Source organism: Erpetoichthys calabaricus, chromosome 5 (assembly GCF_900747795.2).
Source record: "Erpetoichthys calabaricus chromosome 5, fErpCal1.3, whole genome shotgun sequence".
Lineage (NCBI taxonomy): Eukaryota > Metazoa > Chordata > Cladistia > Polypteriformes > Polypteridae > Erpetoichthys > Erpetoichthys calabaricus.
The window spans coordinates 166875175-166887457 of NC_041398.2; the positions used below are offsets into that span (position 1 = coordinate 166875175).

The window sequence follows — 12283 nt, forward strand, 5'->3', positions numbered from 1 at the left end:
ACCTTAATACTAAACAAGGTTTATGCAACAGTACACGGTTGGTCTTGAACAGCATGAGAGAAAATATTGAGGCACAAGTGCTTACGGGATCCCATACTAGCAATACTGTTTTGATTCCCAGAATTGACCTTACAAGTTCTGACCTGGAATTACCTTTTAAACTTAAACAATGCCAATTTTCCATTAACGCTGCATTTGCCATGACGATCAACAAATCCCAAGGACAACCCATGGACAAAGTAGGCATTTACCTGTCTGAGCCTGTATTTGGACATGGACAACTTTATGTTGCCTTTTCAAGAGTCTGGCATTCGTGTGACGTTAAAGTGAAAGTTTTAACTACTCCATACCAGGGAGAGCTAATTCACGGACAGGAAACCATCTTTACCAAAAATGTTGTTTATAAAGAAATTTTTGATTAACTATTTTGAATTTACCATTTTATGAATTTTTTATTTCCAATTTACTTCATTTAAACCTTTGCACGCCGATATTTTTTTTTACTTATAAGTGCAGCAACTCAAAGACATTTTGGACTTAAGTGATATAACAACTATATTTCAATTTTACTTTTAATAAATTGGTTAATTTTAGTACAAATATATTTATTTAATTAAATGAAAACTTTCCCAGGACGCTCCCACCCTCCATCATTTTTCATCCCTCCAAAGATTGGAGGGAACAAAGTGATTGCCATTCTTGGATTTGCGATTCTTTAGAGAATTGGGGGTTTACTGGTTTTATATAGTAGAATAAGATACAAGATAAAGTAGATTCTAAGTAAACATTCCTTCGCAACAGTTTCAATAAGGCATAATGTAGTGGAGTTAATTTTGTTAATTTTTTCAACTGAAAATGTAACTTTCAGTGATGCTGTTTCAAATTACATTTTTTCTAAAAATGTATATGCAGAAAATCTAAGTCTATACAGGAAATACTGTAACTGCAACATTTTCTAGAAATGTGTGGTGGTTTTTGTGTGATGCTGCAACAGACTTACTGAAATTTTTATATATAATGCTCAAAAAAATTAATGGAACACTTTTTAATCAGAGTATAGCATCAAGTCGGTGAAACTTCTGGGATATTGATCTGGTCAGTTAAGTAGCAGAAGCGGTTGTTAAATCAGTTTCAGCTGCTTTGGTGTTAATGAAATTAACAGGTGAACTAGAGGGGCAACAAAACCCCCAAAACAGGAATAGTTTAGCAGGTGAAGGCTGCTGACATTTTCCCAAACATCTTTTCTGACTGTTTTTTCATTAGTTTTGCATTTGGTTATGGTCAGTGTCACTACTGGTAGGATGAGGCGATTCCTAGACACTACAGAGGTTGCACAGGTAGTCCAGCTTCTCCAGAATGGCACATCAAAATGTGTCATTGGCAGAATGTTTGCTCTGTCTCCCAGCAGAGTCACAAGGGCACGGAGGAGATTCCTGGAGATGGGCAGTTACTCGAGGAGAGCTGGACAGAGCAGCAGAAGGTTCTTAACCCATCAGCAGGTCCGGTATCTGCTCCTCCGGGCAAGGAGGAACAGGATGAGCACTGCTAGAGCCCTACAACATGACCTCCAACCGGCCACTGGTGTGAATGTCTCTGACCAGACAATCAGAAACAGACTTCATGAGGGTGGCCGGAGGGCCCGATGTCCTCTATTTGGCCCTGGGCTCACTTGCTGTCACTGTGGAGCTCGATTTGCATTTTCCATAGAATACCAGAATTGGTATACCACTGGTGCCCTGTGCTTTTCATAGATGAGAGCAGGTTCACCCAGAGCACATGTGACAGACATGAAAGGGTCTGGAGAAGCCATGGAAAATTATGCTGCCTGTAACATTGTTCAGCACGACTGGTTTGGTGGTGGGTCAATGAGGTGGGGATGCATATCCACGGAGGGACGCAGAGACCTCTGCAGGTTAGACAGCGGCACCTTGGCTGCCATTAGGTATCGGGATGAAATCCTTGGACCCATTGTCAGACCCTATGCTGGTGCAGCGAGTCCTGTGTTCCTCCTGGTGGCACGACAATGCCCAGCCTCATGTGGCAAGAGTATGTAGGCAGTTCCTGGAGGATGAAGGAATTGATACCATTGACTGGCCCCCATGCTCACCTGACCTAAATCCAATAGAATACCTCTGGGACATTATGTTTCGGTCCATTTGACGCTGCAAGGTTGCACCTCATACTGTCCAGGAGCTCAGTGATGCTCTGCTCCAGATCTGGGAGGAGATCCCCCAGGACTACATCTGTTGTCTCATTAGTACCATGCCCCAACTTTGTCAGGCATGTGGGGCCCATGTGGGTGTATAATATAAACATGAAAAACTACACAGTCAGTCAGTCATTTTCCAACCTTCTATATCCTAACACAGGGTCACGGGGGTCCGCTGGAGCCAATCCTAGCCAGCACAGGCCGCAAGGCAGGAACAGATGTGTCAGTCCATCTCGGGAAACACACACGCACACACTAGGGACAATTTTAGGATCGCCAATGCACCTAACCTGCATATCTTTGGACTGTGGGAGGTAATCGGAGCACCCGGAGAAAACCCACACAGACACGGGAAGAGCATGCAAACTCCACGTAGGGAGGACCCGGGAAGTGAACCTAGGTCTCCTTACTGCGAGGCAGTATGTTGTTGTTTTTGCATTTGAAGAGAATCGTTTGTCTTTTTTGCATAGTTCCATAAACATGATGGAACTGTGAGGCTGGTAAAACAAAAGCATTTAAAGCAGTACAATTCTTCTCCCCCACTTTACAGTTGGAGTTATGAGAACTTTTTTGCAATAGTCCACTGCATTTTTCCTGAAGGCTTGAAGCTGCATGATTAATGAGGTGCAAGTGCTCTTAAGTATTCTAAATCCTCTATCAGATTCTCACAGAATGCCTAGCTAAGGAAAATAACTGCAATTGCACATTAACTAATGGGGCGTATGTGTGCATTACAGTGGTTGCAGCTGTGTTTTGAGCGCAAAAAGAAAACTTATTTTGGATATAGATGGCTTTGGTATAGAACTGTGATCAGGGGTTTCTACAGTATGTACTTGACACTTTTCGGTACTTTGAATCAAAGTGCAGGAGGTTATTTCAAGTACACTTCTCAATTTATTACTTGGTCTGCCTATTCCATGTAGTTTCCAGAAACACTATCACTTGTGTTTTATTTCAGTTTGGTTTCCTGTTTAATCAGTGGATTAATCAATATTAAAACTGATGCATTAAGCATAGAAATTTCTTTGTTACTTTACCCCATAAAGCTGTTTATATGTTTGTTTTTTTCCTACCTTTACTTTGAACATTATTATTTGCTGTGCTGAGTATAGTCATTTGGAGAAACAGTCCTTTTGCTCTTTTGTAAATGCTTTGAAATGGGTTCAATTTGCTTTATTAATTTGTTACTACAGTAATACAAGGTAATGTGATACCAATACTGTGTGATTCTCCTTATAGTTTGAAGAAATGTGCAGCTTGATATGTTGTAATCTTTCTACTGTATGTGGGGGTATGTATGTAATTAATAATACTAAAATAACCGTAGATCTCCTGCCACCTCATAGATCATCCAGGGTCCAAATCCCACTCCCAGTAATTGAGGGATGGTGTTATCATGGTCTGTCCATGTCTATCTGGGTATTCCTGTCACATCCCCAAACATGCATGCTAGGTCAATAGACGATTTGTAAATTGGGCCTGTGTGAGTGGGGGGTGTGCGTGTCTATGCGTGTGGTGAATGGGCCCTGCGAAGGACTGATGATGAATTGGCCAGTATTGCCAGCTGTCTGGTCAAGCAGCCCTAAATTGAATTAAGTAGGTTTGAAAATTTGATTTTATATTTAAATGTTGTCTGTATACTGCTTTTCTAAGTAGCACCATTTGATGTGGTTGTTGTTGTTTTTTTTTTTTTTTTCTTCTGAAAGATGGAGCTAGTGTGCTGACTGTGGAGTAATGGATGTCACGTGATCAGACTACCGCACTCGTGTCAAAATTTCATATACTTTATGCTGCTTTAACCTTTTCTGAAGAGGGCTTTGCAATGGATGAATCTGCCCTATTGGACTTATTGGAGTGTCCCGTCTGCTTAGAACGCCTAGATGCTTCAGCTAAGGTTTTGCCTTGCCAACATACCTTCTGCAAGCGCTGTTTGCTGGGGATTTTGTCTTCTAGGAGTGAACTACGCTGCCCTGAATGCAGGACTCTTGTGGACTGTAGTGTGGATGAGCTTCCTAGCAATATCCTATTGGTGCGCCTTCTAGATGGGATCAAACAGAGACCAAGAAGGCCAGGCACTGGAGGGGGAGGCTCCGCCAATGGCACCAGTGGTAACTGCAACAATGGAAGTGCACTACGGTCACAAAATAGTATGTTGCGGGATCTTCAGGGAGTTTCAGGTGGACAGCAGCAACGGGTACAAGCTAGAAGCCCCCCAGTCAGGGTGAGTATTCATTTTATTAAATTATAACCTTGACAGACTTCAGGAATTAGTGCTATGTATCTTGATTTTTTTTTTTCTCTCACACACCACTTTTGGGCAGTACAATGAATTCTAGATTGTGTCTATAATTTAATTTGAAGCAGGAGAGTGGATTCGGTTAATTGCTCAACTGATATAAAGAGCTCATGACAGAGAATTGGGAGGTTAACTTAGAGTTGCTTTTACTTCCATCTGTTTCCAGTGTAGTGTTTGCTCAGTGTAATATTTGCTTGACTGTCTGTTTAAACCAGTAAGAGTATATATCATGACTCTGGTGTTTTTTGAGTCTTTATCATTTGCTTTTGTCATCATTTTGAGATGGTGACATATAAAACTACTTGTCCTAGAGGTTAATCGAAGAGGAGAACAGAAAGTAGCATTCACTGCGGTGTAATGTGAAGTTTATGTTCAGCAGGGAAGACTTTTCTTTGTACTTTTTTAGTGCAAAGATTTTTATTCTTTGAAGTAGTATACAGCAGGCAGAGGTAATTTTAAACTTTTTAGTGTTGTGTTGTGTCTCTGAAGTGCATATATGTTTTTAAACAGTGCACAATGTTTTTATTCAACTTTTTGTTTTATTGTACATCTATCCTTAAGGGTGGGGTAGTTAGTTGAAAGTCTGAAATGCAATATTTACATATCCAGCTAGGAGCAGATAGACCAGTATTTACAGGTAAAAAGACGCACCAGAGTACTTCTGTTTACGTGCTAATGATGTCTTACTTATGGGATAGGTGTTGGTTCATGTAGCTTTATTTATTTATTTATTTATTTTTCCATTTACTGGGCTTTTACAGTTGTTTGCTAAGACATTTACTGTAGTTTAATCCATTACTGGAGCATGAGAAAGTCAAGGGTTGATTTATATTTTTTGAGAGCGTTTATTTAATTGTCATGCTTTCTCCAATTGCCTATTCAAACAAATCATGTTTGTCAGAGATGCCTACTAAACTTAGGTCATTTAAATGGCTAACGTGAATATTTTGGTTGAAGGTGAAACTTCTCTTAATTTTAAATATCCTTCTGAAATTAAATATGTGCCTTAGGGTGCAGCAATATGCAGGCATTCAAAGTATTTTCTTCTCTTTTTTCCAAGCGCTGTTTAAATATAGCTGTGAGGCAAAAAGCTCCTTGCTTCAGTATCTGGCACCAACTCAGACTTCAAGACTGGTCTTGAATGGCTGAATTAAATTTATTAATGGCACTCAAAATACCTGCTTCCTTGTTTCCAGAAGCCAGGTGAAACTACTGGCTGTGTTTTTGTTTTGCTTTTTAAGAAGAGGGAAGCCCCGTCATCTGCTTTTAGAAGTGCCTGTTTACTGTTTGGTTGTCATGACTGCAGGATTTCTTTGTGGTTTGTGATCACCCAATAGCTTTTTTTCTATAAATCCAATCTTTTTTGTTTGGAAAACAAAAAAAGGAAAAAAAGTTAAATGACAGGGTTTATGTTGATTTTAAATAAGGTTATTTCTAATGAAAGACTGTAAAGGTGCTCTGTCGCAACCGAAAACCTGGCAGCTTTTGTCTTTTTTGGTCAGAGGATGTATATTTTTAATATAGCAGTTAGTGTAATAAAACAAAAGGACTGAAGTATTGCATTGAAAATTGATGGATGGGTGGAGAGGGAAAATGCTATGTGTTACTACTGTTGGCTGTGCTAAAGGGTCATGAGGTCAATCTCAGCCTCAAGGGGTCTGCCTTTGCTCACATAAGTTTCTTCCAGTTGCTCAGGTTTCTTTCACATTCCAGAGTAAAGCAGACCGGGTTGCTCTGATCAGCTAAACTGTCTGTCATTAAAATAGCTGGTTTCCTTTTTTAATGGGCTGTCAGTGTATGGACTGAGTCATGTACCTGGTATCATGTGGGTGTACCCCTAGACATGAGCCTACCCTGTGCAGTATTAAGCACTAAAAAGAGTTTAGTATGGTTAAAATCAGAATTGTTCTGTAGTGATTGGTTATAGAATCTTCTATTGGGTTAGCGTAATGATTATATGATATATTTGTCCCAAGCTGCCTACGGGAGTAGGTAACCAGCTAGTAGTTTGTGACTGACCAGGACCGGAAGTTGACGTCAGCAGAGTCAAAACAAAAGAATTACGGCAGGAAGATAAAGAGAATCCTCTGTTTATTATATCAGTCCTTTGGAAAGTAAAGTTCTGGGCAGGAATATATATAGTGTTCACACTCTCGCACAAAAATTTTACAAAGAAAAAAAAAATAACCCATAAACTTCAGTAAAGTACATACATAGTTTAAAAAAAAAAAAATAGAACCCCCCCCCCCCCCCCAAAATAATCAAAATATGGCTTTATCTTCAAAGCCAGCTTTCCCTCTCTAGGGGTGAAAAAAAACTGCCTGACCATTAACTAAGAAATAAGGCTCTGAAGCAGTCTTAAGTAATTGAGTTCCTCCAACTTCCAAACACTCAGGAGCCTGAACTGATTAATAGGAGACTGTTATTCTCCCCACAAGCAGCCCATGCACACCTCTGTAATCCCAAGTCCCCCCCTTAGCGGACAATATCCCACACCTTATAAAGCCGCTATCATTTCTTTCCCGAAGCCCACTGCTGTAGGACGACACTAACTGTATTCTGTTTCAGGGGGAAAATTACCCAAAGGCTTCACAACCAAACTAAACCTAACCCTGCTCAATAGAAACAATAACAACAAACCAAAAGTGCTTTCTTACATCTGTGGTCTCAGAAATAACAAACTCAAAAAAAAAATGTTAAACCAACAAAACTCAATGCCTTTAAAAAAAAAAAAAAAAAAAAAAAAAAAAAAAACCTTTTCCCCTCACAGCTATCTGTTCCCAGATTCTTGAGCACGGCGCAAGCGCCTGACCAAAGCACCACGTTTAAAATGGCATCTGGACTGGCGCTCGCGTCTTTATTTGCAAGGAGACAGCTGGAGAATAAGGGACTACAGTAACCCCCTCCCCTCACACGCTAACTATTGATGGTAAGTCCTCATATTTAAAACGCTTTGTTCTCAGTTTTTTTCCTACCTTCACTATAATGTTTAACCATTTCGTTGTGCTGCTGGGCACTCAGTCGTACTGGTTTCAGCAGCAAGTTGCTATGGGGACACGTTTCCGCTTCACAATGTTTATCACTAACTTTTATTGCATTTTAGAGTTTATCAAAATTTTCATCAAAAAGATACTTGATTGTTGCTCGACTGCAGTACAAATTTAACATATATAGAAATTGAGGGTGCTGTAGATTAAGTATGTGTAGAGATTTTTTTTTTTTTTTTTTTGATTAAATTATAAATATACATAAAGCTTTTAGGTATTCATTGGAAATCAATCTCCTTTCAGATCAGTTTAGTCCATTTGTATAGATCAGCATTTATTCCAGGAAGATTAGATACAAGGCAGTAGCCAGCTATAGGTGAGGTGCTTTATTGTAGATGCTAATTTATATTTGTAGAATTTTTCAGGAAATTTTCTTTGCTGTAATTTTTTAATGCAAATCTTGAAAATATGGTTGGCTTGAAGGACAAATGACCAATCAATAGTCTAGGTACAGTCAGGTCCATAAGTATTTGGACAGTGACACGATTTACATAATTTTAGCTCTGTATGCCACCACAATGGATTTGAAATAAAGCATTCATTATGTGACTTTCAGCTTTAATTTATGGGATTTACCAAAAATATTGTATGAGCTATTTAGGAATGACAGCCATTTTTCTTCATAGTCCATGTATTTTCAGGGGCTCAGAAGTACTGTATATGGACATTTGACTGAGAAGCTGCTCCATAGCCAAGTGGGAACAGGTCCCTCATTATTTCATTGACTGTTAAGCAAGTAAAATGTCTGGAATTGATTCCAAGTGTGTAAATTTGCATTTTGAAGCTGTCACTGTGAACTCTCAATATGAACTCCAAAGAGGTGTCCATGTAAGTAAAAACAGTCCATCATTAGGCAGAGAAAATGAGAGAAACCCTTTAGAGAATAGATGAAACATGAGGATTGGTCAAATCAACTATTTGGCATATTCTTGTAAAGAAGGAACACACTGGTGAACTCTGCAACACCAGAATGTCTGGAAAACCACAGAAGAGAACTGTGCTGGATGATTGCAGAATTCTGTCCTTAGTGAAGAAGATTTCCTTCACAACATTTAGCCAAACCAAGAACACTCTTTGGAAGGTAGACCTATCATTGCCAAAGTCTACAATTAAGAGAAGTAAAACGGGGTTTACCACAAAGTGCAAACCACTGTTAAGTCTCAGGCATAGGAAGGACTGGTTAGACTTTCCCAGAAAACATTTTTTAAAAGCCTTTCCAGTTGTGGAACAATTATATTTGGACAAAGGAAACTAAGGTCAATATACTGTATATGAGAATGTTGGAAAGAGAAGTGTATGGAGAAGAAAAGAAATGGCTCATGATGCGATGAGTGCCACATCATCTGTGAAACGTGGTGGAGGCAGTTTTATGGTATGATGATGCATTACTGCAAATGAAAAGTCAGTCACTGGTGTTTGTTGACGATATAACTGCTGACAGAAGTAGCAGGATGAATTGTGAATTGTTAAGTGTGTAGGGCTATACTATCTGCTCAGATTCAGCCACATTCTGCAAAACTGATAGGACCGCACTTCACAGTACAGATGGACAATCATCCAAATCATACTGCGAAAGCAAACCAAGTGCTTTTTCAAAGCAAAAAACTGGAGTATTCTTCAATGGCCAATATGCCTGGGTAAAAATATTGATTTTTCTGATTTAATCTTTTAAATTGATATCGATTTTTAAAAGTCTCTAAATCGATCTATTTAATCTCTATCCTGCTCAATTACTGTATGTGTGGTTTTGTTTCTTTGTTTTTGGCATCCGATCCAGTAGATGATGCTAATGCTCCTGTTAAGGCTTTATTCAGAAAAAGCACTTTACTGTCTCGCATTAAATGGTGTGTCCTCTTTAACTGAAATCTGTGTCTTCTATGCTTAAATCAGATTTGTGGACATCCAGGGCATCAGATTACTACATGACAATCCCCCATCAAAAATGACTGGGCACTTGTGGTGAATATGTTGCAGAAGAGCGTGCTGCATGCCAGTCAAACCTGGAGCAACATTGCTGCATATATACAGAGCTACTGAGTTGACTCACTGTTGTTCCAAAATCTTTTCTAGCATTTCCAATGTGCTGTTTCATTGTGGTGACTGCATCAGTCACATGTTTGTGTGTTGTCAAGTCCCATTAATGAAGCAGCGTGTGGCTAGCTAGTGGTACTGCTATGGTGGAAAAAGTCTGCAGTGTGCCTGACCCAGCAAAGCAAGCGGGCAATTGTTGCAATTTTCAGAACACCATGCGATACAAAAGTGAATGTGTGCTCAAAGCAGCCGAATCGAATAGCCCTATAATAGCAGAGTTACCAATCATGATGGCCGGTTCTTTTTCTTTTATGTTCCAATCATTCAGTACCGCTGTCAACAAGCATTAGCTCTAGATAACATTTTAAAATGCTTGCTTTTTTGTCTGATGTGACACATTTTTGAGACTGATTAACATGACAGCTACAAGTGAGCAAATGAAGAATTATAGAAATACATGAGTCTTCCCGCTGTATCTTTAATTTTGACTAATTCAAGATTATTTAATATGTCCAATTGGGAAATAAATTTGGCTAACAGTTTAGTTGAAGGGTGTCTACATGGAGATTCATAACACTCTAATAGGTTATTGAATAACATTTTATTATTTAAGAAGCAATATTTGATTATTTTATTGTATTCGTAAGATGAGCTAGATGTATTATAAAGTAGATGCCATTGCATTGTATTAAAAGAAAGAGCTGCACCATAACATGTGTGGACTCTGATGTGGCGCAGTGCTGTGATTTTTTTTTTTTTTTTTTTTTTTTTTTTTCTTTGAAAGAGCAATGATATTTTGTTGTATATCTTCTAAATACTGATGTTAACTGGCCATTGCAAGTATTCCTTCTTAAATGTAATTTCATGTTTATGTCTGTGTTGTAATGTCACTATGTAGACACCCTTCAAATAAAGTTTTACTGGAATTTGTTACATTATACTAATGTTCTCTATGCATGGTTAAGTAATCTCTAAACAAGCCACCACGTCAAATGTATTAGTGCATGCTAATTCAGTCAAGATAAAATCAATATTGAATCAAATCTGAGCATTGTGAATAGGAAACAAAATGAATCAGGACATCAGTGCTAATACTCAGCCTAAATGCCAGGTCAGTCAACTGAACTCAACCCAATTGGAAATGCATTTCACTTGCTGAAGACAAAAATGACTACAGAAAATCCAATTAACAAGAAGCAACTGAATACATCTGCAGTAAAGGCATGGCAAAGTATCACTAGACCGGAAACCCAGCACTTGGAGATGGCCTCAGTTCTAGACTTCAGGCAGTCATTAACTGTAAAGGATTTTCAACCAATTATTGAAAATGATCATTATATTTATGGTAGTTAGGCTGTCCAAATACTTTTTGAGCCGCTGAAAATAGAGGGGCCATATATAAAACAAATGTCTTTTCTGAACAACTCATACAATATTTTTGTTAAACCACATGGCTAAAAGGTGAAAGTCTGTACTTAACCACATCTTGATTTCTTTGTTTGAAATCCAGTGTGGTACTGTACAGATCCAAAATTATGAAAACTGTGTCAACATCCAAATACTTATGAACCTGACTGTACAGTGTGTCATTAAGCATAAGCTGATTCCATTTCAAAAATCAAGAAATTAGAATTACTGATGTAATTTCTCCTGATTTTGTGAACCTAAAATAGAAGGATCCTGTGACAGCTAAAGTATGCTTTCTTTTCAATTTTGCCATGATCTTAGGTGTTTTCTGCATTTTAAGTTTGAACAGGTCTGTGCTAGAGAGGAAGAATATCTTAAAGGAATGTTCCACCCAAACATTACAATTTTTGTGTCTTTAACTCATCCCGTGTTAAGGTGTCAGCCAGGAACAAAATGTTCTCTCATGTTTTAAAAGATAATGGAGATGACAAAATTACAGCAAACTACATCAACATGTTTATTAAAGAGAAAATCCGAAAATATTATTGTCATCTTAAACAAATTTCAAATATTCAGTCATATACTGACAGTAAGCTGGTATGACATGGTTTATTTAACAATATTTTAGCATAAATACCAATTTTCCAGAAATCCTGTTGTTTGGGACAGTGGAGCACTGGAGAATGCTCAGATGAGCTTGAGCTTTTGACCTGCTCCTCCCTGTGCTTTAGACTAGCATACCCATATGCCATTAATGAGTACAATTTTATTGTCGTGTTTGGCATTAGAGTCTTGCATGAGCATAATTTGGAAAACAAATACATCTGACAAATGGGACCTAATAGACCACCAGGAACACCAACATCAGTAATAAAATTGTTTGTAGTGGAATCTGTTCACCAGTTTTGTTCTCTCTTTTCATAGAAACCTGTGGACAAGGTTGGTCACATAACATTCAGTTAATGCTGTATGTGTGAAGTAGCATTTTGAGTTTCTTTTTTCTCTTCTGTTGGAAATGCTGGATTTTGAATTATGTTATCTTTGGCCAGATCCCTAATTATTAAGGGGGCTCAGAATAAATGAGAGTGGGTCTTTTGAGTACTTACAACTTGTTTTCTCTTATTTAATGTGTATGGGAGTTAATAATGGAGTTTAATATTTAGATGTACTATGATAAGTATATTCAGGTAAAGTATATTTAGATATACTAAGACGAGATTGGTGAACAATGCATTTTGAATTAGTTACACACATTCCATTTTTGAAATTAAACCGCATGCTACTGCCTCCTGA

At 38.3% G+C, this 12283-nt stretch overlaps 1 protein-coding gene across 1 annotated transcript in view; it reads left to right on the plus strand.

The window, feature by feature from the left end:
* Positions 1-12283, plus strand: part of sh3rf1 (SH3 domain containing ring finger 1) — a 220052-nt gene that overhangs the window by 46323 nt on the left and 161446 nt on the right. Inside the window, exon 2 of the mRNA XM_028802191.2 lies at positions 3916-4430. Within this exon, the coding sequence (XP_028658024.2) occupies positions 3948-4430 (483 nt within the window). The 5' untranslated portion in view covers positions 3916-3947. The remainder of the gene's footprint in view (positions 1-3915; positions 4431-12283) is intronic.